Source organism: Seriola aureovittata, chromosome 16 (genome assembly GCF_021018895.1).
Source record: "Seriola aureovittata isolate HTS-2021-v1 ecotype China chromosome 16, ASM2101889v1, whole genome shotgun sequence".
Lineage (NCBI taxonomy): Eukaryota > Metazoa > Chordata > Actinopteri > Carangiformes > Carangidae > Seriola > Seriola aureovittata.
In genome coordinates, this window is record NC_079379.1 from 23,053,993 (window position 1) to 23,080,758 (window position 26,766).

The 26,766-nt window shown below is 42.8% G+C and overlaps 1 protein-coding gene across 6 annotated transcripts in view; it reads right to left on the minus strand.

Moving 5' to 3' along the window:
• Nucleotides 1–658: 658 nt before the first annotated feature.
• Nucleotides 659–26,766, minus strand: part of phactr4a (phosphatase and actin regulator 4a) — a 32,198-nt gene continuing 6,090 nt past the window's right edge. For 3 of the 6 annotated variants that reach the window (XM_056399439.1, XM_056399437.1, XM_056399438.1), the window contains 14 exons: nt 26,225–26,269; nt 16,853–17,017; nt 16,684–16,764; nt 15,471–16,595; nt 12,911–13,282; nt 10,176–10,307; nt 9,057–9,633; nt 6,793–7,028; nt 5,037–5,199; nt 4,737–4,792; nt 2,911–2,972; nt 2,664–2,801; nt 2,089–2,165; nt 659–1,900 (listed from right to left, as the gene is read on the minus strand). In XM_056399439.1, the coding sequence (XP_056255414.1) occupies nt 1,885–1,900; nt 2,089–2,165; nt 2,664–2,801; nt 2,911–2,972; nt 4,737–4,792; nt 5,037–5,199; nt 6,793–7,028; nt 9,057–9,633; nt 10,176–10,307; nt 12,911–13,282; nt 15,471–16,595; nt 16,684–16,764; nt 16,853–17,017; nt 26,225–26,237 (3,213 nt within the window). In that variant the 5' untranslated portion in view covers nt 26,238–26,269 and the 3' untranslated portion in view covers nt 659–1,884. Of the gene's footprint in view, nt 1,901–2,088; nt 2,166–2,663; nt 2,802–2,910; nt 2,973–4,736; nt 4,793–5,036; nt 5,200–6,792; nt 7,029–9,056; nt 9,634–10,175; nt 10,308–12,910; nt 13,283–15,470; nt 16,596–16,683; nt 16,765–16,852; nt 17,018–22,769; nt 22,997–25,789; nt 25,890–26,224; nt 26,270–26,766 lie in introns of those variants that run through there. The other 3 variants (XM_056399436.1, XM_056399435.1, XM_056399440.1) reach the window with 3 other exon arrangements.

The window sequence follows — 26,766 nt, forward strand, 5'->3', positions numbered from 1 at the left end:
ATGTGTTGTTTTCAGTGCTGGTGTGTGTTACAGGCTTTTGATATTTCTCTGAACTAAAAGCACATTCACTGCTTAACGGTCATTATAAACTGATTAATTAACACACTTTCTGTGCCTCAGAACTTGCCGTTGTTTCAGCAGGATGCGATGATACTGAAACTATTGTCCAAATGAAAATCCCTCTCATCACTGCGGCTTTAATAATCATTTGACATTCAGTTACTATCTGAAGGATAAGTGGAGGACAGCTGCGTCCCCGTTGACTGACTCCATGTCGATATGCTGCTAATTAGCGTCACGGGGGGAGGCTGAAGGGACAAACACTGTGTTTGTTCAAAGAAATGTCAGTCGCACTTATCTGAAGCCAATGACTCTTCAATTAAGGACAGTAAACCACACAGGTCCAGGACTCTGTGAGGGAAGAAATGATTTTTTAATCAGGAGTTTCTTTGTCTGAGACCACATTATTGGATTAAAAGCACTGAGATGGTGGCGACTGGTTTTGTGAATTTGTACAACACTGCCCTCGTGTGGTCGTTTTAAGAGGCCATATATACTTCATGTGTCACTCACTCATAATCACCGTGACAATCTCGTTCCCCGGGAGACAGATGTGTTAAAATGATGAAGAGTCAGACACTGGAATAATCACACCATGTTGAAATGAATATCACAGATTATTGTAATTTCTGAGTGGATTGTTCATTTATACAGTGTGGTTGCAAAAAAAGGTCAAAGATCTCTGTATCAAAAAAGAAAAAAAAAAGATAGATATTTTGTACCATTTCTACTTGGAAATAACATTTGAGAAATACTTTACAATTAAAACATGTCAGCATTACTTGTAGATATACAATATAAAGTTAATCAAATCTACATATTGATCTATACAATTGCAGCCATCTACTGACTTGCGTATATAAAGTACCGTAAAACAGCCAGGAAAATAAAAATATGTACATTTTCCGGCTTCAATAATTCAATTATAAACAAAGAATTTGAGGCTCGAAAACCTTTAAATTGTCTATACACCCAATTAAGGAACATAAGGTGCCTTATTAGAAGATAATTTAATGATATGTGCTCCATGAGAATCATTTAAATGATCGAGAAAATACAGTAAAAATGCACAGATATTAGGGTATTAGTCTGGGATCGGCGCTCTGAGGTTCTACACACAGAGCTCGACTGTTGATTCAGAAGAAGCTACGACTGAGGTTTAAATAAACGCACCAACATCGTTCACATTTTGTCTACATTTTAAAATTACGTGTGTTAGATCACGTGAGGAGTAAGGCTGGTGCATCGTGTGTAGTACCAAACATGCACATATAAAACAGTGTTTAAACAGACTCCAGATTCACTCAGTGGTAACGTCATCAGTGCTACAATTATCTCTCTATGTGCACAGACTTCCTGTTCTGCAAGGAAGCGAGAAGCCGTGTCACGAAGGCAGGTGAAGGCATGGTGAGAGTGGTTTCCTCTGCGAGATAACCCCTTCGAGAGTTACCCTTTTCTGTTCAATCAAACTCAGTCTGAGTCTCCAGCAGTGGGAGGGAGGAGGGATTCCTCGCTCTTTAGTGATGGCGCCCGGTGCCAAACAAACCCCCCCCCCACCCTTTGTCTTTGTCCTGAATTCCACAGTGTAAGAACCGGAGCATGTGTGAGAACCAGCCGTGGTTGAACTGATTTGCGGCTTCTTTCGCTTTGGTTCCAGTTTAGTGGAGTTTAGCGACAGTGAGGTGTCTTCAGCTGACGCGTGTGATCAGGCAATCAGCCACACAACAAGAAAAAAAGAAAAGAAAAATGAACCAAGTGGGCCACACGGTCAGTTTATAGTGGGGATACTCCCGGTGCGAGCGCTTCACTGGTCAGAACCAACAACTAAGGCCGATGGAACCTGGAGGAGAGAGAGAGGGGGGGGGGAAGGTCAAGAGGGTACAACAACAACAACAACAACAACAACAAGGAAAAACAGCAAATCTTCGAATGAGAAAAGACAACTTTATAAATATTGACGAGTCTGCTGACTACACTTAGGAAACAGTTGAGGTGAATTATTGATGCGGTGCGGTTTACGAGCCTGACCGGGTATAGATCCTGCTTTCTTCGTGAACCTCCATCTCTGAACTCTTGAATTCGTTGAGCTCCTTGCGGATGGCAGCCTGAGAGAGGAGATATGAAAGACACAGCTCTTCAGCGAGGGGAAGGGGGGGGGGGGCGGCTTTATCCGTTTATGGCAAGGCACAAAGGAAGAAAGGAAGCGTGTGATCAAAGCTCTCTATATTTAGATTTATTTTTTTCCCCTGTTGGTATCCTACACAAACTCAGAGAGACTCGAAATCGAAGTCATGTCACTTCCATCTTTAACATACATATCATTCCTGTTCCGACATATTTTCACTGGACCGGGTTGATTCACTTGGTAAAACTCAACTCGGTCATTAAGCAGCATCTCTGTTGAATTCCTGGGATTGTTCCTCGATAATGAATCTGCTTGGAATGCAAATCCTCTCAGAGTTGACCCAAGTAAAAAAAACGCAACAGGGCTCTAAGTTGCAAGAGCACTGTTAGTATAAAGAGAGGTGTGTGTGTGTGTGTGTGTGTGTGTGTGTGTGTGTGTGTGTGTGTGTGTGTGTAGGTGAGGATGTGTTGAGTCTCACCTTGTCAGCAGGAGTGAGTTTGGTCCACGGTTTATCTGCTCGCCGGTCGTAGTCGTGGGCGTGGGTGCACTCGACGTACTCGTGGAAACGCAGGATCTTCCTCGCCTGGAGCTCGGCCACCGTGGGTCTCTGGGACAGCTGACGGCAGAGCGAACAGGGGTATTCAATCCAGGTGTTCATAACAGTGACGATGACAACCCAGATATACTGTCAAATGTACGATACAGTTACTGCGTTGCATCCTGACCTTTCTGGTGAGCCTCCGTTTGATCTCGCATCTCTCTAATCGCCGATCCGCTTCGTTCTTGGCTGCGGGAGGAAAACACATTCCATGAGCGAGGGGGAAAACACTGAAGCCAGTCAGTTAGATTTCATCTGAGCTGCTGTCGGCGCGCTGCAGCAACAGGAATCTGTAATCACTGCCTCGCTGTGTACAAGGCGCTGCATTGTTGTAGCGCGGGTGCGAAGCGTCGTCTCGGCCCAGTCATTTGAGGACAGGCGAGACACAGTGTGGAGGTATGAATCCTGGATCAAAACGTGTTGACAGACTCCCAGAGGTATTATGTTCAGACCTGGTTCTGGGATCCAAATTGCTCAACGTGTTCTGTGGATATTATTGCCTTTCAGTTACAATATTGTCGAATCGATTTTCACACTGGTTTCTAACTATAACACTTTGTTTACTTTATATCCCTAATCTAAGCTGATATATTAGGAAATACAGGTGGAACAAGTGATTTATGCACCTGTTGTGCTGTTGTTGTGGCAACGTAACGTTCCACCTGGTGTCATATAATGTTAATCTGTTTCCTTCAACGGCTGTGCATGAAAGAGAAAATGGCTTCAACTAACGCTTCAGAAATTCAATCTACACTCACATGCCAATTTGTTAGGTACACCTACATAAAACTAATGCTGTATAATACAATATGATAATCCTCATGGTGGAGATTTATTGCCTGTTGCATTACTGCATTGCTTTTATCTAGATGTACCTAATAAACTGGAATCTGAGTGTATGTGTCACAGAAATCCTTTGGAATCTGTGATCCAGTACAAATGAACCAAGAGGAGTAAATAAGTTTTCTATCAAAACTAAATAACATTAAATAAACGTAACCAAGCAGCGCTGTTGGTGTTATTAAACCTCGTGTTATAAATAACGACAAACAACTGGAGACGCGTAGAAAAAGAGTGTCATACAGAAACATCACGGGACGTATCATCACTGTATAATCTCCCTGTCACACACTCTGTAACGGACTTCATACCACGCTGCAGCTTTAACAGCTTTTGACTGTCTGATCAAGGAAAGATCCATGCGCTCGCGTGGAGGCCCGTTACCACGGTTACCAAATAATTTGCAAGTTGACCGAGTCTGATTGGGCCGCGTCCTTCCGTCCTGCTGCGGTTCGTACAGCACACGTTGCGCCAGTGACTCATGACTTTATCTCAATTATCGTCATCAATGTCAGGGAGTAATCAATAGTTTAGTTTATAGCACTAATATCAAAGGAGACTAACCGCATTAGTTGCATTAGCGTTTGGGTCTAACTGCGCAGGGATGGAAATGAGCTGCAGCTAAATCTGGTCCGATGCTTCTTTCCTCTTTGTATTTGATTCATGCGCCTCATAACAAAACGCAGTGATGAAACGATGGGACACATCAAAGGCATGATAAATAAAAAGAATAATAAATGTTGGCACGCGAGAGTCATTAAAATAAGATTACAATGTGTATTTGTTGACCATAATTTAAACTGTCAGGTCAAAAAAATCTTTACACACTGTGAAACAGCTTCAAAGAATATTTGTTTCAGTTTCTCACATTATTTTTCATTATATCACATGAACTCCATGAAATACATGAGGTACCTACATCTTCCTACTATAGACATATCACACACACACACACACACACAAGAAAAACAAACATTAGCCAGTGGACGAGTGACGGCTGCAGAGTCCTGAGTTCAGCAAAGATGAGGAAGATAATAAGTTTGACTTTGTGCTGTTGAGGAATGGAAAGCGCATAAACACCTGAGTGAAGAATGGAGGGAGAGTCTCACTCACCTTGAAGAATGTTCCTCTGCTCCAGCTCCTCCGCCGTCGGTCTCTGACTCAGCCGCCTGAAGATGGACAACACTGCTCATTAAGCATTTTAACGGCTGGTATAGATCAGGGATCATGGATCACATCAGGAGAAGGTTCGGCTGACAAACTGAAGGTATGAGTGTTGCGCACGCTATAAATCACGGACGTGATCCGTCAAACAGACGGATGACACTGACTCGCCGCATCCAATTTTACAACGGGGCGCTATAAATCATGATCGTGTGCATCAGTCAGCTGATGGTGTTGAGAGTCCTTTACCGTGTCAGCGTGGTGCCGATCTTGTTCCTCAGCGCCACCCACTGCTCCCTGTTGTGCCAACTCATGCTGTCCTGGTTCTCCTGAGCGTCCCGCTCCTCCCGCTCCTGTCTCTCCAGCTTCAGCGCCAACGTGTCCTTCCTCTTCACGCGGCTCGCCAGCCCACCTGTTACACAAACACACACACATATACTTGTTCATACAGGGCACCAGTGCGTTGCTATTAGAGTACTCATGTATATCGTTTTACTCTTTATATGATGTTAAAGCAGATCCTGTGTGATCTTTGAAGTGTTACGAAAAACTTCAAGCCGAGAAGTTTTCTGTTAGAGCTTCTGTGAATGCTGTTCCCAGAGCAGCTGTTAGCTTTAGCTGTCCGTGGTGCTGAAGATGATGCTCAATACGGTTTGAAGTAACTGGGCATATTTAATAAATCGGTAAGATATTACAAATACATACTCCTGTGAGTTGTTTACAACGTCTTCTGAAAACAAAGCGTTTTATTGTTCAGTAACCAGTGCTCAGATTTCAGCAGGCTGCCCTCAGTTTAAGGAAGTAAACTTTATTGATGTAGCTGCCGCTCGAGGCAGATGTTGCTCTGCAGCTCATAATAAACCTAAAATCTAGCAGTGACCGCTCTTACGGGTTTCACACATATCTGCTGTGAATATCAGTCATCATTTCTCTATTAGACTCACACCAGTGGTGACGAATTCAGATCTTTTTACTGAAGTAAAAACAAGTCAAACCACAGTTACTGCATTCAAAACCTCACTTATGTAAAAGTACAGCATCATTATCAGCAGAATATATATATACATATTTATACACTATTAGATTCTCATTAATATTAATGCATGTACAGTACATGTAAACAGCAATTAAACACTGTAGCTGACGTGGTAAAGCTCATTTTAAACATTCTGTTTAGGGGTGGTTTAATTTATTGTATAATATTGCTCAATATGTTACAGGCTCATTATAGGTTTTTAAAATTCTCATGTTCAAAGTGTGAGCACTAGTTTTATTTTCTTCTTCTGTAATTCAAACATTCACATCCTTCATTTGAAATCAAATGGCACTTCACAAAGAACATCAGTGTCCGTGATAAAAGGAATAGTGGAGCTTCTTGACATGCTCTTAACCTCCTAGCAGAGGGCTGGAGATAATATCTAATCTAATCTAATCTATCATCCTTCGTGACAGTGTCTTCAGTTACAAACCTTTAACACCTTTTAGGTTTCAGAAGGTTTGTAAAGTGGATTTTATGATCATCTTAGCCTTAAGATGCTTTTCAGAAATGAAGGCTGCAACTAACAATTATTATATGAAAAAAAAAAAATATGCATCACAAATTCCCAGAGCCCAAACCTCAATCTCATTAGTCCACAACCCCAAAGTTTAACACCAAATTTACTTTCATGGTGACAAAGAAAAGAAGAGATTCCTCTGGAATGAGGATGTTTTCGGTTAATTACTGTCAAGCAAAAAAGCCAATTATTAAAAATAGTTGCCTTCCAACGTTTTGCACTCTGAAGACATTTTTCTTACATAACGTGTGAAGTATAACCAGAGTAAGAGATACGGTATATTAAAAGACTTTATTCATTATCTAACTATGGAAAAGGTCTTGAAATATATATTATATATGATGTATTTCTGAGTATCTTGAAGAAGCGATAATATGATGATGATGATGATGATGATGGTTGTGATGATGGTAACACTAACGTTGCAGTACAAGAAAATCAAAACTTACTCGGAGGGCCTTCCTCATCGTCCTCATCGTCGTCGTCGTCTCTGTACAGGATGGGGCCGTCAGAGTCGGACTCCTCCTCGCTGTCCCCGGGGCCTCCGCCCTCGGGGATGACGCTGACTCTGGGGTCTCCGACCAAACCCCTGCGGCTGCGGGGCTCCAGCTCAGGCTGACGAGGAAGCCTCTGAGGCTGGAGCTTCCTCATCTCCTCCTCCATGTCAAAGTCATCGTCTTCTGGCCTGAACACAAACACAGCAGCGGTCAGATTCTGTTGTTTCAACAAAATGTAACACGTTTCTTGTAAAACAATCTCTGCCCTGATGCTCTAACCTGGTGCTCAGCCAAGTACCTTTAGGCAATTTTTCATCCCCTTTGGCTTCTGGGGAAATAAAGCTGAAGTGTTTACTGAAGAGATTAACAACATACAGTTCTACAGAGTCTGACTGGACTGCATTGTGCTGCCCTGCTGCTCGTAGCCTTGGAGCAAGTTGGTACTCCAGCCAGTCAGTATTGAGACGGATAAAAGTTGAGGCAGCAGAGACCAGAGTTTCATGACTTTTAGTGCTTGGTAGTTTGTAAAAAAAAGCTGGACCAACCTTGAGGACACTGAAAACTTTACCAGCTAGTCTAGTCTCCTGGTGGTTGAAGCGTCACCAGTTAACAATAAACACAATCCTAGTTTTCTTTTTGGCTCTGTATGGCTCATGATTTCTTCTGGTTCTGCAGTAAAATAGATGAGCTTAGACGGAAAATGTGTTCCTCATCTGCAGCTTCTGCAGAATCAGCTGAGCATTATGTTAAATCCCATATCTCTAAGCTGGCGCTGGCTTCTAAACCTATGACCTTCCTCCTCGACACTTCAACAGATCAATTTTTCCATAGATCTCTGGGACCTACGCTCCTATATATTGCTCATTTATCACTTACAACTCGCACCGTCCCCTTCAGCTTTAAAACTGCTGTGGTGAAACCTTTACTTAAGAAATCACACCTTGATCCAGGGCATCTTATAAATAATGGAGCAGTCTCTGACCTTCCATCTTTCTGAACGGTACCAGAGAGAGCCGAGTCTCAGCAGCTTTAGGCCCACATATCGAACAGTAATCCTCTTGAACCTTTTCAATCTGCTTTCAGGGCCAGACACTCCACTGAAACTGCACCAACTGGAGTGGGTGAATGATCTTCAGCTTACTATGGATTCAGAGTCCAGCTTTATGCTTCTAGTACTCGACCTCAGTGAGTCGTATACTGCTGGAAGGATTGTGCTGCGTCTCTCGCCTGGCTCTCTCGTGGTTAAAGTTTAACTTATCTGAAAGAGCACAATGCGTTTCCTCTAATATCACTACATTTAATATTCTCTGATGTGAAATATGAAGTACCCGAGGGCTCTGCTCTCTTCATATTTCACCTCTTGGCTGAATTATCACTGATGACACTCAGCTGTGTGTACATGTAAAAACGGATGAACCTTCTCGAATCATTAAATCAGTCGTCCGCTTGTCTGCTGTGAAAAGCTGGATGTCGCATCATTTCCTGCTTTTAAATTCTGATTAAACTGAGACACTGGTCATCAACACAGAAACCAGTCTGAAAAAAGATCAACAAAACTCAACAGTAACTCTCAACTAATGATTGTTTATTTGGGAGGATAAAGTTTGTGGTGATATCAAACTGTATTGCAGGTGTTCCTATTATTTTGTCCACCTCTGTTTATCAGTGAGTGTAGGCTAAATAAGTATTAGAACTAATATGAACCACAGTGGATAACTTAGACAAGCCCAAAGTGCTTGGCTGTCAGGCAATAATAAAACAATATTTTTTATTATGGATGAATCTGTAATTGAATTTCTTGATTAACTGATTCTTTTATGGCCGATAAAAGCTCAGGAAATGCTGAAAAATGTCCTATTTTCCAGAACACGAGGGAAACATCTTCAAATGTCTTGTTTTTTTCAGATCAACAAAAAAATAATCTTCAGTTTTCTATCAGCAAACGTTCACATTTAAGAGGATGCAACCGGTGAAACTAATCAAAACGGCTGCTGGTTAATCTCTAGACTTATGTTCAATCTCACTTCCTGCAAAAACTCTAACCCAAAGATATGTCATGTTACTAGGTGATTACAAGTGGTGAGCCCAGTGTTAACTCTCAGTAAGGCTACAGGAAGTTAACCAAATTTAAATTACTGCTCCCTTTAATTCTCAACTTTCAAAGCAATGATGTTTTGTTGAATAAGCATGTAATGTAAAATATATGGAACACTTACAGCCTGAGAGGTTCGATGGTGATCGGGAGAGAATGCCGTGAGTTGGCCCCGACCTCGGTGAGGAAATCTGGAGGCGACTCAAACAGTAGTGAGTGGGCTCTCTGGGAGCCGTCCGGGTTGGGCTGAGCCGGGCCGGGGCTGGCGAGGGCTCTCTGGATGAGGATGTGCAGGGGGATGGCTGGAGGCTGGCTGGGAGGCTCGGTGGTCGGGCTCGGGGGATCCGCTTGCACGGCGGACGCAGGACCGGAGGAGGTGTTGCTGGGCGGCTGGAGCGACTGAACCCTGGGAGGAGACGGAGGTATGTGGGACGGCGGTGCCGGCAGAGGGTCGGTGGAGGTCTGAGGGGCTGCTGCGTTCGTTCTGTCCTCGCTGTTATCTCCTTTCAGGACAGCAGGGTGCGCCGGTGCAGGGGCAGCAGCTGGATCAGTGGGAGCGGAGTCTGGGATCTGACTGGGAGGGGAAGGATCCACGGAGAAGCGCTTGGTGACGGGGGTCATCCTCTTCGGCGGGGTCGGTGGAGAACGCTTAGCGGGCGCCGGGACTACGATGACGCCGCTGCCGGACTGCGAAAGCTCCGCTGTGAATAAACCAGCCAACAATAATAATCAGTACTGGTCATATGGAGAGAAGCTCGCAAACATAACCTGCAGTGAGAATGGGAAGACGCACATTCACTCTGTAGACGGGTGACGTTAGTTTCATCAACAAAAATAAGCATAAAAGCAATAATAGTTTTAGTCGGGGAGGAAAACAGATGGTCTTGTTACAGCTGAGCTCTTTGCCGAGTCAGTGATGGTGACACACACACACACACACACACACACACATACATACATCAACAGTCTTTAATGAACATTCCCTGGTATCAACAAACGCATTCAATGCACTCCAGCACACTAGATATCCATCCAGTTTCCATGCAATGTTTTCCTGGCAGTGTTAAGAGTAAGTTAGTCGAGCTGAAAACATCTCCAACGGCTGCGATACACATGCGATGAGGTACTGGTGTTAAAAAAAATGGAGGTGAGGTACTCCAGATGCTTTGAAGCTGGTGGATCTATACCACCCGTCTGCAGGCTTTTACTAGGATGGACTGATGTCCGGCGCCCAGCTGGGTACCTGAGCGGGTCCCTCCAGCCCTGTGCTGCAGGTACACGGGCAGAGAGAGGTAGAGGCCGAGCTCGCTCTGGCGTCTCCAGCTGGTCCAGTAACAAGGCTGCCTGGCCTTAGAGCCCCTGTTCAATGAGCAAGCTGGCAAAAATGAGTGGAGATGTCAGGGATGGGGCTGGGTTTACATTCCAAGCTGGGGGAGAATACAAGAAGGGAGGGAGGGAGGGTTTCGGATAATGTTTGTCTTGGCTTTACACTGTCCAGGAGCAGAGTATACATCCATCCTGAGATGATTAACAACTTCTGTGGAGAAATGACTAAGCACAAGATAAAAAACAAACTCCTAATTACACAAAGTACCACAGTTTCATTATGATGGTTCTTGCATTTCTGCTTGTTCAAGATGATAAAACTAGTCTTTGTCAGGGGATTCATCACAGGGAAACCCCACTTTAACTTTTTCCAGCTTATTCAGCATATTATCAGACTATTGCAGATATATTAGTACTGGTGTATAAGCCTGCTGATGAGTAACAAGAGACTGTAGTACAGAAATGTCAAACTAGGTTCGACTGAAAAAAAGTGTCACTTTTACACAGTTTCTCCACCAGAGAGCACCGACAAGTCGATTTTACACTATAAAATGTCCTATACAGTAAATGTCTTGGCCATTTTTTAAATAAATCTTATTCATATCAAGATCATGTGTGTATTTATGTTAATAGACATTACTATCTGTCAATATATATCATCTGATTTCTTAATTTCCAAAATATCATTGGCAGTAACAGCCTCAAAAAATCCTGTATCAGTCAGACTAAAATCTCTGATGTGTTCAACGTAGCCTTAAAACCTTCTCCTGTGAGAAAGCATAACTGACAATATCGAGCACATTGGAAACAAAGGGGGGAAAAAAGTCTTAACAGTCTATAATAAACTGGAACAAACGAAGTGAGCTAAGGAAAAACACCTGGAGACTGTGGATGTTAACAGCGTGACAGTGTGAAACTTCACCTAACAAATGGTAGTGGAATGTGTCACTGCCGCAGACAGTAAGGGGATGGGCTGTAAACAAGAGCAGCTGTGGCATGCTGGGACAAAGGATATGAAATACTAAAAGCCAATCAGTTTCTATCTGCCCTCCAGAGAAGTGCTGGTATTGCATAAATGGTGCAAAGACAAGCCGGTGCATGTCCCCTCCCCAGAGACCGCCGGCTGTACAACACCGAGAGAACACACCAGCATCATGTTGGAAAAACACCTACACAGCAACGAGCCACAGAGAATCACCTCGCACTTTAGATCAGGGGAAGGACTCAAGGTAATTACAGACAATTCCTAAAAACCTTGAAAATGCACCATGTGGATTTTATTTCAGAAATACAAATACAACTACCAGCAGCGCAGTGCCAACTTTTATCCCACTATTTAATTTTTTATCAGTAACTGTTTCATTCTTCATGATCAGTTTTCAAACTCCTACTCTGAAACAAGTTGTGTAATATAAACATCTAAAAAGCAATCTCAACATTTCTGGGAGAATCTGAAACACACACACACACACACACACACACACACACAACACACACACAACACACACACACACACACACACACACACAACACACACACAACACACACACACACACACACACACACACACACACACACACACACACACACAACACACACACACACAACACACACACACACGATGAATAAGTCTTTCCAAAAAAAAAAAAAAAAAAAAAAAAAAATCACTACAGCTACGCCACAACAAACAAAAAGCTTCATCTGTATCTTTGAAACAGGTGTGGGCACCACCCAACATACCATGTTAATCCCAACCTGAACTGACGCCTCACAACAGCAGTTTCGTTCGAAGAAAAAGAGCCTTTTCTCTACAAGAATATTTCAGGATGGATAAAATTAAATCTCTAATCAGAAGCGAGGCCTTTTATTTATATATATATATATATATATATATATATATAGACACACATATACACACACACACACTTAAATACACCAGCCCAACCTAAGTTTGATCTTGTGCTCAATGGCAAAGTAAACACATTATCTATGGGTCTAAAAGTAATATATAATGTAAATAATGTAAAATATATAAGAAGGAAAATAAATGTTTTTCCTTATGTGTATTTGTTTGTTTGTGATTTGTGATCTTGGTATTATATTTGAATAAATTAAGTGTGAGATATATAACATACTGTATGATAAATTGTATGTTTGTCCATCACTTCTTTGACAGTTCAATAATAATCTATAAATAAATAAATATACATGGTCATAAATAATAAGAGAGATGATACAGATTCTGGTCTTAAAGGGATATGAACTGTGCAGATACTGAGCGTGCATGTCAGTGTCATCATCAATATAAAGCAGCCTGTGTCCATCATGAGTCTCTTCCATCTAATAGTGTCAACAGTCAATAAGGAATGACTTCAGCCTGTTTCAGGGATGGCGTACATTTTTACAGCTGAGGGGACAAAGTGTAGCCGCAGTTTTGCATTATGCCAGAATTCGTTGAAGCCCAGTGTTGAACTTGCAATTTGAGACCATCGTTTCTCAAAAAGGTTCAGGTGAATTTCTTCGGCCCTTATTCGAGTTCTACAGCTTGTTTGACTAACAGCACAAAGACAGATACACAAAGACCAAAGCAGCTGTTTATAGAGAGAGGGACTAATTTTATGTGTGCAATAAAACAGACATGGACAAACTCACCGAGCAGTGCAGGGTTGCTGTGGCGGTTGCTGGGTTTGGGTGGAGGGACGGGAGGCTGCTTGGCGTGGGGAGGGACAGGGGGCGGCGTGACAGGGTCTGCTGAGGAAGAAGCAGCAAGGGAGGGTCGAGAGGAGTCATCGGCTATTAGGGAGACAGTCCTTGGCGGCTTGGCCGCAGCCACAGGAACAGAGGACGAGGAGGAGGATGAGGAGGATGAGGATGAAGAGGAAGAGGGGGTTGGACTCCTGGCAGACTCGGTGGAGGAAGCAGTGAGGAATTTTGGGGGAAGCAGAGCTTGTTTGGGCGGGGGAGGATCCTGCTGCGAGTCTTGTGTTGGATGAGGGTCAGGGGTGGAGCGTACAACAGCAGACTCTACAGAGGGGTAAACACACACACACACACACACACACACACACACACACACACACACACACACAAACAAACATTAAAGGGGAGGTCACAACAAGGGTTCTACTTAAAACTCAAGAGGTGTTTGAAAACCTTGGAAAATAAGCAGATCCTTCAGAGCTCGAGGGCGACTCTGATCGAGGCTCTACAGTCAGCAGAGGATGATGGGTAAAATGAATCAGACCATCTTTAAGACACACACACCAGACATGGAGGCAGATCAAAGAATCGCAGCGATTTGCTTTTCATATTAAATCCCACGTATCAAGAGCCTGATGTTTACCGTTTCAGTTTCATCGCCCCACGTTTAGAGTTACAGTTCAATCATTCACCCGACATGCCTTCACAGCACCATCAGGGGACTTTGGTTTCCACGTGTCGGCGTTTCAAGATCACAAAACACTCAGTGACTAACTATTCACTCTGAAAATGGTTTGCAGAACTGAAGAGCCTGAACCTGCCACTGCTAACGTGAGAACAACCAGCACAAGTGTTTCATCTACAGGTGATTAATGCAGCGTACAATAAAAGACATCAAATCTGAACCTCGCGGAGAAGGACAGCAGTAGTGTTTTTATTTAAACGGAAAAGTGGCACAAGACGGAAACTGCGACAAAAACAAATGTCAGAGTTTCATCTCTATTAGTCAAGTATAAACGTTTCATCTCCTCTGTACGATACATTTTACTGACTCAAACTCGGTCAAATCGCTGCTCATCATCTAAACATTAACACACTGCACTTAGTAATCGCTGTAAACATCAAAGTTGCGGCCACAGTCAGACAGGCTAAGCGTGTAGCACAGGAATCCAGATCTGATTCACTGTGAGATCGACGCAGCATCGTCACCATATCACTAAAGGGTTGAGTCAAACATGAGAATACCACCATGTTTATTTATCTAAACCCCAGTAACTGTGATCTCAGCAGTGAAGCCAAGTAAACATTCAACAAAGTGAATGAAGGAATGTGACATTAAAGTACAACTTCATCAGGCTCCTGGAGGGGAAACAATGGGTGCGCAGGGAAAAAGAACAATTTTACCTGAATTAATCTGGTTTGCATTATCTTACCGAGCAGGATTTTTTCTGAAAATGGCTTCGCTATCTAATGTGTCACAATCAGAGAGAGGTGAAGAAAGTTTTCGTTGCAATCAACAATTTCCACCAGCAATCGGATATGAGAGAAGACATGATTTCTATTTAACCTCCATATCCCTGTATGCACATTTTTGTGGACGTGTTAGGGCTGTTGCTTTTTATTCAAAATTCAAACAGTCGTTTGGACGTCAGGGAGGGAAACAGTTTGAGGAAAATTCGAGTTGTAAACGACCTGTTCAGTTTATAGGTTTGCACTCCTCATAACGGCTCAACTTTTAACAACTGAGCAGGACTTTATGGTCAAATTTTATTGGGGGAAAATAACTTCAGATCTCTCATGAAAAGACTTTAAACAGTTCATAAACTTCAGGACAAACAGAAACACTGGAGCCAGAGGAAATCTATGCCTCTGTACTTCCCTCTGCATGATGAGAGCTGGAAATTAAATAGCGCCTGATATGTGTGGCTCATCCAGTTTTCATCATGTTGCGAAACATCAGAGTCAAAAATGTGTGACAAGATAATGTGATAACAAATTTTTTCCTGATTTCCTTTCAGTCAGATTCTGAGAAACCATCAACTTTCCTACTAGTAGTTTCTCAATTATCACCGCACCGTTGAATGTCCCAAACTGGCAGTTTTAACAAGTGGAAAAAATACAGCCTAGATTAGTGAGGTTTGCTGACTCATTGGGTTCATTTTTTACACATCAGCGGTAGAGCCAACGTCTTATCATGCAGTGAGAGCAGAGTTAGGTTAGAGAATTTGACGTCAAAGTGAAAAGCAAAAGCATCAAATTTAAACCCAATGCCAAAAAGGAACCAGATAGAATCAATGAATAAGATCTGCAAACTCTGTCTGACGCAGGTGGCGGCATCTGGGAGGTAACGCTTCTAATCTACAGATACTGAGCCCAGAAGTCTTTTCTCATCATATTTCCAGCGGTCTCTGTAACGCCGGTGTTGTCGCGAGTTTATTACCCGGTGGGAAAAGTTCCACTGTGGCATCCCTGTGAGTTGGTGTAATAATGAAACTTAAAGATGAGCTCTTACCTGAGCGTTCTCTGAACTCTGTGACTGGGCTGTATCTGGGCAGCGTACTCCTCCGGTCAGACTCCGAGGCAGGGCGAGTCTTCTTGACGTCCTCTGAGGAGCTCTTCTGCAGAGGAGGCCTCAGGTTTATCTCAGAGACAGGTCTGACTATAGGCCGCGACTCGTCCGGCTTTTCTCTCCTCTCCTTCTCCTCCCTCTTTTCCCGCTCATCTCGTCGCTCCCTTTCATTTCTCTTGGCCCAGTCCCTGTCCTCTCTCCTCTCTCTGTCGTCCCGCCTGTCTCTGTCGTCTTTTCTATCTCTGTCATCTCGCTCTTCTCTGTCATCTCGGTTGTCTCTTCTGTCCCTCTCAAGCCGCCGATCCCTGTCATCTCTCTTGTCTCGGTGGTCCCTCCTTTCCCTCTCGTCCCGATCCCTCCTTTCTTTCTCATCGCGATCTCTTCGTTCCCTCTCGTCGCGATCCCGCCGTTCTCTCTCGTCGCGATCCCGCCGTTCTCTCTCGTCGCGATCTCGCCGTTCTCTCTCGTCACGATCTCTTCGTTCCCTCTCATCGCGATCCCGGCGTTCTCTCTCGTCGCGATCTCGCCGTTCTCTCTCGTCACGATCTCTCCTGTCTGTCCTTTCATCTCTCCTCTCTCGGTCATCTCTCCATTCTCGCCTTTCTCTGATGTCTCTGTCTTCCCTCCGGTCAACTCCCCCATCCCGTTCCCTTTCCTCTCGCCAGTCCCTTCTTTCCATGTCTTCCCTGTCTTTCCTTCCTCTGTCTTCCCTGTCATCTTTTCCTTCTCTCCTCTCCTCTCTGCGGTATCTATCATCTTGAGGAGGCCCTCGGGGTAAAGATCCTCCTCTCTTATCAACATCTGACGGGAGGCGGCTTCGTCTGTCCACGTCCACAGTAAGCCGCGCGTGAGAGTCCACATCCAGAGGTGCCCGGTTACTTCGGGAGGCGTCAGACGCCGCTCTGTTTCGACGTTCATCTCCCTGGGGCAGCCTGAGGGCGTTCGCCTTCATGTCAGACTCCCCCCGAGAAACCCGCACCCCGGCTTCCGACACCCTGTCCACGTCCATTGGCATGGGGTGCCCATTTTTCACTGGAGGAGCTTTAGAGTGGTTCACATCATTGCTCTCTGTAGATGAAGACACAAGCAGTGAAATAATAGTTAAAAATGAAGCTGATACATCCACAGAATATTCTTTAACGAAGTCTAAGCTCACCATTCTCCTGGATGTCCTTTAGAACCCCTCTCGCAATCAGCTCTTGCCGACTTTTTCTAACAGAAATCTTTCTTTCCAAAGCTGAAACAAAACAAAAACACATAACTAACTGAAGCAAAGAGTAATGAACACAAAAGATGGAGATATTGAGCCCTTGTACTCAGCATACCTATAGATGTTTCAGCGAACTTCTCACTTGGCTTCTTCTTTCTCCATTTCCAGGGCTTGAAGATCCTTCCCATCTTGGAGAACTTGCCTTTGCGTTTGGTTGGAGGTGTTCCCCCACCAGAGTTTCCGTCTTCACCACCGCCTGTTGTGCTGTCGACCTCATCATCTGCATGAACAGGAGGGAGGCAAACAAGAGGTCACTCATTGCAGTGATATTGCAGATAATCAAACAACTTGTTTTAACAGTAATAAGAACAATGACTTTCATGTTGGATTTCAATCTCTGCAAAATATTACTTACAGAAATTATTTTAAGCCTTATTTTGCCAAGCAAAATTTTAAATCTCCAACAATTTGACAAAAAATGTTCCGAACAGTCACGTATTGGACACACGATCTTGTTTCTCGCTGCAGTACAGTTTGTTGTGTTCACGTGAATGTGACTGATAAGTTACTAACTGGGCACAATGCAATGTGATCTACAGTCTTACATCCAGATGACAACTGCGACTGGCCTGTGACTCAATCCAACACTACAGCTGAGGAATCTGCCATTTCAGTGCAGGAATAGTGACAAGGTCTAAACACAAAATAATCCCATCTTTTCAAATGGGTCCGATTACTGATCCGGTGAGTTATGTCCACACATAGGGCAGGGCTTCAACTCCAGGCTGCTGCTTCATTAATGTGTGATAATAAAAAAGGACCAAACCTCTAAACAAGGCTGGTCCAAATTCCTCTCTTTCTGTCTGCTCAGCTGTCTCAACTGTCACATGAGAGCCAGACAATAAAATATGGGCACAGTCCCTTCTGGTATTATTTACAAGGTGGTGTGAATTAAATGTGATCTTTGTCATGGTTGTGACAGTTATAGGATCATGTAACATCCTTCTGTATTTGTCGCATTCACCATCTATATCTGATATTCTTCTTTTAAACCAGAGTAACGTTAAAAAATTGTAAGAAAAAGATTAAACTGACAAATAAAAAATAATAAAATAAAAAAAGCACAACTAAGCAACAGCTCTAACAGAAACCATGAGTCAAAGACGGCAATAACTAGGTGTGAAACCACCATCGTAATTCTTGGGCGATGAGTCGCATGGCAGCAGTTACTCAACATTGTGCAACATGGCAGCCGGCCTGTGATTTAAGTGCAGGGAGAAGGGAGGTGGACTGAACCACTAGTTTCACAAATGTAGAGGAAGACAGGTGAGTTTATTCTCTCATTGGTGCAGGTATTCTGAGCATTATATGACAGGGAAGACTGACATTCAATTATGTCCTTTACCTCCCACATAAAACAAGTCTGTAGGTCGGCCTTCTTCCACCTGCATAATATTGTGTAAATAAGAAACCATACTGTCCCACAAGGATGGTGAAAACTAGTCCATGCATCTGTTACCTCCGGACTGAACTACAGTAATTCCTTATTATCAGGATGTCTCAATATCTCAATGAAAAGCCTCGAGCTGATTCAAAATTCATGCAGCGCAAGTACTGACAGGAAGTAGAAAAAGAGATCATATCTCTCCTGTGTAGCTTCTCTGTAAAGTGCAGAATAATATTCAAAATCTTCTTACCTACAATCCCTTAACAACTAAACTAATATTACCCCAATAAAAACACTCCAGTCTCTAAGTGCAGGCCTAATGAGAGTAGAAGTGGGGGCAGAAACTTCAGCTGTCAGGCTCCTCTCCTGTGAAAACCAGCTGCCAGTTTGGATCCAGGAGGCAGACACCTCCTCTACATTTAAGATTAAGCTTAAAACTTTCCTCTTTAATAAAGCTTATCATTAAATCTGACTCAGGTGAGCTACTTACTCCTTCTCTCTCATTTCTCTCCTCTCAACCCGACTGGTTGAGGCAGACGGCCACCCACCCAGGAGTCTGGCTCTGTCTGAGATTTCTCCTCTCCACTGTCGTGAAGCGTTTTCTCATTTCTCAATTTATATTATGTAAATATTGGAGAAATTGCCTAAAGATAATGTATGTTATTTTTTGATTTGGTGCTACATAATTAAATTGAACTGAAAATTGAAGCTGTAATTATCTCACGTAGATTTGAATCTAACTGAATTATTTCATTTGCAGACACTGACGTCCATATTCGCTTACCCAAGATTGTGTAACACAACCCTGTTCATCTTCAAAAATTGGGGGCAAACGCACTCACACCCACACATTCTGCATAAGTGGCAGCTATATATTTTTATTCTTGATAGATATGACGATCTGGAGTTCTGCACCGTCATTACTGACTAGTGATGCTTTTATAGTGGAAACACAAGCTGTTATTACTGAGGTATAACTTCCTTTAAAATACAAATTATATAATCAAATTTAAAACCACATTCGAAGCGCATAATTACAGCGTCAAACCCATGTTACATTACTACATTGCTCACAGTCAGACACGGTATAAGTTGTGGTCGATGGGTTGTAAAACAGGGTGAAATGAAATGAAAGAATGAGGAAAACCAACATAAACAGTGGAGGGAAACCACTAACACCTTTTCAAGGTCACAGATAAATGTAACCAACATGAAGAGTCAGACACGAAAGCTCAGGACATCAGGCTGCATTGGGAAAAAAAAAAAAAGTTGTATATTGGAGGTGTTAATGATTAATGCATGACCTATTAATCACGTACTTGAATGTGATCAATCATGAATATAAGAGCTGACAGTGCAGATCTCCACACATTGAATGTGTCCATGCGGCTGCCATCCAATTTCCATACAGCCGAGACAAACGTGCGGCGTGTGCAGCGGACAACAACAATCACGATACAGTGCCGCAGACACAATACGAGTCGTTTTTCCATATGCATATAAATCACAATTCAGTTCCAACTCACGCCTCAACAGCACGATACGCTTATCTTCTTCATAATAAAAATAGTAAGACTTCAGTCTGGTGTTAAAAGAACGGGGCAGTCCGTTTTGGTTTCTGCTAAAATTAAAATGAGCTGCTACTTGTGATCATTTTTAGGCTACAGCCCTTTTCATCGACCCATGTTTGGGTTCAGCTCTTTTTAAGTGCTCCTCGTGTTTAGTCCCTTCTAATTTAAGTCCTCAGCTCAAGGCCAGTGTCTGTCTACAGAACGCCAAATTAATCGGAGAGCTAATCACGCTGGTTGAACTTTCCTAACACCTCTGGTCCAGCCTGTCTTTGTGCCTCCTCAGGATTAGGATTGGATTGAGGGAGCAAACAGCGGGGTTAAAGAATTAATATGAACGTGATCCCCTTTGCACGAGCAGTTTATGCTAACTAGCAGCTATGCTAACCCTCCTCTCTGAGGGGAAGAGCCGCCAACGATCCTTCCTCCTGTGCACGATCATGTTTTGATCCGGAGTGTGCACAGAGGGGAGGGGCTACTCGCAGACGGGTGTGTTGTCAATGTGTTTGTGTGAAAGAGAGACAGAGAGAGGGAGAGAGAGGGAGAGAGAGGGAGAGAGGGAGAGAGGGAGAGAGAGAGAGAGCAGTTGTGTCAGTCTCTCCACCACATTAACTGCTAATGGACATAATTGTTAGTTGCAGCCCTGATATCGATTTTCAAAGCCAAAACATCATTCTGCAACTGACTATTTTCATCACTGATTATTCTGCTGATCATTTTTTTGTCTATAAAAGTCAGAAAATTCATCCTTTATCAGACGATTAATGCAAAACCTGAAAATATTCTATTTTATTACTATCATATATGAAAGACAACAAATCTTCACATTTAAGAAGCTTAAAACAGAGAATCTTCTTTGCTTGAAAAGTGACTGAATCAATCGATCAACTAATCGTAATCAACTTGTTGTTGCAGCCCTAAACTGAGATTTTGAGAGTGAGAAACTTCCTGATTCATATAGAAAATATTCCATATGTCAGAGTGAGTCACATCTGACCATGATTATCCCAAACCTCTGTATTCTCACGGTCACTGTGAACATGCTCAGCTCGTCTCTGTGTCGCTACAGCGCACAACACATGAATCAACCGGTGGATTAATTACAACTTTCACAAACTATTGTGATGCGACACAGTGTGTTATGTATCACATGACAGGACAGAAAGATGCGTTCTCTTCAGCCTTGACCTTTAAAAGTTTCTCTTTGTCTTCACACTTGGTTTCATTTATCACTACAGGGAGCAGACAAAAACTCTTTACAAAAGGCAGGTCAGGATGAAAGGCTTCTGTGTCGATGAGCAATAGTTTGTCTTTACTCTTTATGTATTCATGTTGATCATACTTAATGTGCTATTACCGTGTCTCCGTTTGTTTGTTTGTTTGTTTGTTTGTTTGGCATGCATTTATGTTACAATGAGTTGAGCCTGTTGAGCAACGCAAGTATAACTTTGGAAGTCTTTATCCGCAACTATTTTGATGATCTCTGAATTTATGTTTTAGTCGTTTTGGTAAGAAAAAGCACCAAAGATTTTCTGTTTCTATTTTCTCAAATGTGATAATTTGACATTTGAAAATGTCACTTTACCATTAATTTATCTAGAAAATAATTGGCACATTAATCATTACTGAAAACAATTGTTAGTTGCAGCTCAAACATTGATTAATTTGACAAAACACACATATTTAAGAGCTGGTTAATTGGCATTCGACCTAAGATGACCGTCAAACTCTGTTCATTAAAAAGACTCTCCATCAAATGTTCATATGATCCTGTCTGTCCACCGTGTGAAGTGAAGCAGGCTGTTGGATGTATGTGTGAACTCCCATGCTGAAATGTGGGCGTACACAGGTCAGTGAACTCTGTGCAGTGCACTGGCCCTCACAGCTATTCCTGACACATATCCCAGACACCAGTGCAGCGTTAAACTGGGAGGGCTGGGGCGGCAGTGAACTGGGATAACACTGATGTGGCTTGGCTGTGTGTGATGTGGTGACTTTGTGTTACAGTAAAGCACGACAATCCGAGATGTATGCTTTAAAGATGAGGTGAAAGACTCTAGTAACAACGACACAGACTTCTGTAAATGTAGAACTCAAAGTGCTAATAAAAGCATGAAAGCTGCACTAACCAGCTGGCAACTGATGCAACACCCTGAACCCCTCTGGTTTAAAGCTGTCCATATGACTCACGCCAATCACATGACATGTTGACACCAGCTACGCAAAATAGCTCACCGGGGGCAAAAATACATGTTGCATAGAAAGAAGAACACACAACAAAGAAGATGTTCCTATGTTGCTTGTTTCGAGTAGGAGTGTTGTGACGTGTCTGAACAGAAACCCTGCGGTTAAAAAACAAAGCAAATATTGATTCAACCAATTGTGAGTGAGCAGGCCGTCGTTTCTGTTGAACAAATAGAAGGTCGTGACTAAATTAGAGTCGGTGGCCTGCATTGCACAGATGCTGGATTCCAATAGCTGACAGCTGTATTATTAAGAGGAGCTGTAGGTGCGCAAATACAACTTGAGAGCGGATCCAGCAAAAACTGGTTTTCAGTGTTTGAACTGTTATTAGCTCGTGGGTCAGTGTACACCCGCGACATGAGAAGTGAAGTCATTCAAGTTAAAACTGAGATGCACATGTGGAGAGCTGGTGGTGTCAGTTGGTGCCTTGTACCCTCAAATCTTTTGTTTTCTTTCCCCCCCTTCAGGAAGGCTTCCTCGGGGGAGATGGAGCGCAGCGTGCAGACAGAGAGAAGTTTGTGTGGTTTGTGTATTTCACAATCACCACATTCCATCTGCAGGCATTCTTCTACACCTGCCTGTGCCTGCCGCCTTACAGTTTTCTCTCTCTGCTTTAAAAAAAAAAAAAAAAAAAACACCTGCCCCCCCTCTTCCTCTACACAAAGCCAAACATGCTCGCCAATGTCGTTTTCCACATCTAAAGAAATCAGTCAAAGTCAAAGTTATGTTCACGGGAAGCATTTCGTGCCGAGCCTCTGGCGCCCTGGACTCACCCGTGTTGTGTTGGGCTGGTTGCTGGGCCACTGTCTCACTGCTAGCACTGTGTCCCATGCTACGGCTCCTGTCCCCACTGGCCTGCCGGGCCCTGCCTCTCCCGAGGCCCGCGGCAGGAGAGGAAAACCTAAAGCCACCTCGCTGTTCTCCACCCAGACATGGAGCTCCTGTAACTCAAGACTGTCTTGACTGCTCACTTGCGTCGTTTAGTCTCTCTCTCGTGTCTATAGTTTTTCCCTCCCCCTCCCTTCAGCCTGTGTTATTTGGTCTCCCCCTCCTTTCCTCCCTCCTTCGTTCGCTTTAAAACACCAGCACACTCACTCACTCCTTAGGTCCCTCCCTTCTTGGAGCTCTGACTTCATAAATAAGGTACGCCAATAAGGTAATCCTGCAGTCTTAGATGCCTTTCATTCCTGAGAGCAGATTTTTCAGGGGCAAAGTTCACAGTAGGCGAGCTTTGAGGTTTGGCCGGTCCAGCCATCAAGCCTTGAGGGATTTGCAATGCAGTGGGGGCCCCCTGCTAGCACCATTTCTCAGACTGACAAAACACTACTCCCCGAAGCGCGAGGGGCGGGCTCTGCTGCGTGAGGTAACTTGAGAAGTGGAAGGTGAGCCGGGCAAAGGTGGCGCTCAGCACCAGAGAAGAGGAAGTGACACAGTAGAGGTGTCTGGTGACGGGGGGGGGGGGGGGGGCACGACGACGACGACTGTCCATTTAAACTACAAAATGCACGTGGAAGATGTGGATGTTAGCCACTTTGTTTTACAGCTATGATTGACACAATTCCTGGACCACACCTCCCTCAGGTGTGGGGGCAAATTAGGTACGAGTGCCGAAACACGGTACTGAAGAACAGACTCCAGTACTAAATTATTAAATCCAAGTGTAAGATAGATAAGCTCGTACTCTATCAGTTCTGCTCTCAGTACTGGAGAAATTGAGAAAATAAACTTCCTAATTATTATTGCTACATAAAAGTTATCTCACATTTTATCGCACCAGCTCAGTTTCTGATTAAGACATTTGTCTCTGATGCATTTTTCACTGTTAGAAATTCGCTGTGTGTGTGAAGGGTGGGGGCAGCTCCGTCTCACACACTGCAACACACACACACACACACACACACACACACACACACACACACACACACAATGCTATTAGCGACAATGGTGGAGAGAAGTAAACATTCAAAAGTGTGGTTACACGAGTTGCCACATGTATGTGTCATGTCTTTGGCATGTGGGGGCGGAAACACGAGCAATCTGTCAAAACATCTAGCGAAATAGATTAAAAGTTGCAATTAGTGATTTGACAGTTGCAGCTCAAGAATATTAATTTATAAACTGCACATATAAGAAAATCAAGCAACGTTAATGCTGTTCTCAATTTCTTTCTTTCTTTATCTTAGAAAAAATAGTAAAAAAGTAAATGATAAGAGTACCATTTAAGTATCAGATCGATAAAAAGTATTGATAACAGTCATAGTACCATCATATTGCGATTGTTTGGACAGATATTGCAATATGAAATGATGATTATAGGGGAAAAATAACTTTTGCATTTCACTTTAACTGAAAAAATAATATATATATATATATATATATATATATATATATATATAAATAAATAAATGATGATGATGTGCTGATGTGTTTAGTTTTACTTCATCTTCCTAAACCGTGTCGTAACACACAGTGTCAAACGCACAACACACACGTGAGCAGTCACTGGGTCAAAACCTTAATCTCAGAAACATCCATGTCCATGCTGGACAGAAACAAGGCAGCCAGGCTGTCTGTCCCTGGACATTTCTATCAGAGCACTGTGTGATTTCATTATATGTAATCAGTGTGTGGGAGTTAGATAAGCTCCTACATCCATGTTAGAGATAAAATTGGAAAGTAGGAGAAAAGATGTTTCCACAGTTAGTCACACAGAATTTGGTTTATAGAAAGTTAAAAAGGAGAAGAGAGTGTAATGACATGTTCATGATGGATTTTCTCCACAGATGAGATAAAAATGAATAGCTTTCCATAAAATCTAGTCAAAAATAGCATGCTATTGCTAATATATAATATATTAAGTTATGCTGAATTGCAACTTCAACTTTAGTTTAAAAAAAGAAGAAGTTTTAAAAAAAGAAAAAAAAAGGTCAAAATAAGAAGAAGTTTGGGAAGCAGACAGAGAGAGAGGCCAAACAAACCACATAACTGTTGCTCCCTCTACAGTCTAATTAAAGCTACAACATAGAGGAACAACTGACACAGGAATGTATGGAACGCAAGACCACAAGCCCACCTCTTGGCACAAGGATCATAATTAGGATCACAACAATCCTTGAAATTATTGAATGTAAATAAAAAAGCGATGACAAGCGATGACATCCTCTGACTTGTGAGTCATCGTGCCACTGAAACCTTTTGTCACTCTTTCCATAGAGAAGCAGCAGATGGAGACAAAGAAATGTTTTCAGGCTTTTAAACAAAACCTGAGAAACACGAAGCCCCGGCTGAACAAAAACAACAAACAAGTTGATGACTCAGAAAAATACTATAATACTATCTCATAATGACAACTCCAAAACATATGATATAATGTGACATTAGCCAACATGCTGGATGGCTTTCAAAATATAAAGGACATGTGAAGCGTTGCAGCTGCTCAACAGAAGCAAATCATTTTCAGAATAGAGCCGAGGAGGAAGTCCAGTTTATTTTTACTGCTTGGACACAGGGCCAGGCAGGGATGAGTACATCAAGCTTCCTTAATCTGTTCCTGCCATGGCACAGATCTATGAAGTTCTCATAAGGCCACGTCCTGTTCTATCTTTACATTGACTAAAGCAATAACTGATCGATTTACTTTCAATACCGTCTCACATTTCAACAAAAGGGACATACTGCAAGCCGAGAGAGCGGACTACACTTTAAAGAAAAAAGGTCAAATGTAAATTCAAATCTAACTTAAATCTTCAAAAATGTGAACATCCGCCAACAGACAGAAAGCAGGTTTACTCACAAATACATTCAGCCTGGACAGCCATCCCAGGTATTTCCCACAGATGTCACAAATGCACGAACAACGGCTCAGCCCAGGAACAAAGATCCTCCGAGCGTGTACTTGATACGTCGAGGTTGTCAAACGAACAAGGTCAGTGGTGAAACAGACACAAGGCCATGCGTGGCAGTGAGAAAAAACCGGCAGCTCTGTTCACCTACAGGTGTGTCCTCTGGGCAAGGGCCAATCAGATACCAGCAGTGTCAACAGCACAATGCATCACAGGGCCACCCCCTTAATGGACAACTTCATAACATGGCACTATGCTTGTTGACTCACCGCTTTCTGTCATCACGATACTACGGTTCAGATAACGTCAGTCTCACTACAGTCAGCATATACAGTAAAATAAAACCTTTACAACTGGAGTAATAATAAAAAGAGAGTTTCTCTTACCAGGATTTTCCATCACAATGTCCAAAACTCAGCAGTCAGCAGCTCCTGAAAACAGATGAATGCATTGAATCATTATGAAATGTATGAACTTAGAGGAATTTCAATAGTACACCACAACACAACAGATTCATTCATTCATTCATTATAAGATGCAAATGTGTCTAATTACAAGTGAAAGGATAAACAAATAATTTACTTTGAAAATAATGAGTAAAACAAAACATAATCTCATGGAGGGGTTGGGAAACTGCAGAATCCCAAAGCAGCCGATATTAAAATTAAACTTTAGAGCAACTAGCCGAAGTTATTCCAGTCACTTCAGGCTCCAGTTTCCCATTATTTCTCAGTAAATCAATGAATGACTCTCAGGGCATTTCAATAGATTGGATGTTCTCTGCAGCTAATGGGGGACAGACTGAAGCTGAACAAAAGCTCTGTTGTGTTAACTAAGACTAAACAGTGCATTAATTAGCTTTCAAACGCACGCACGTACGCACACACACTAGAAATCCACTCCTGCTCGACTTAAAAGGCGGAACGGT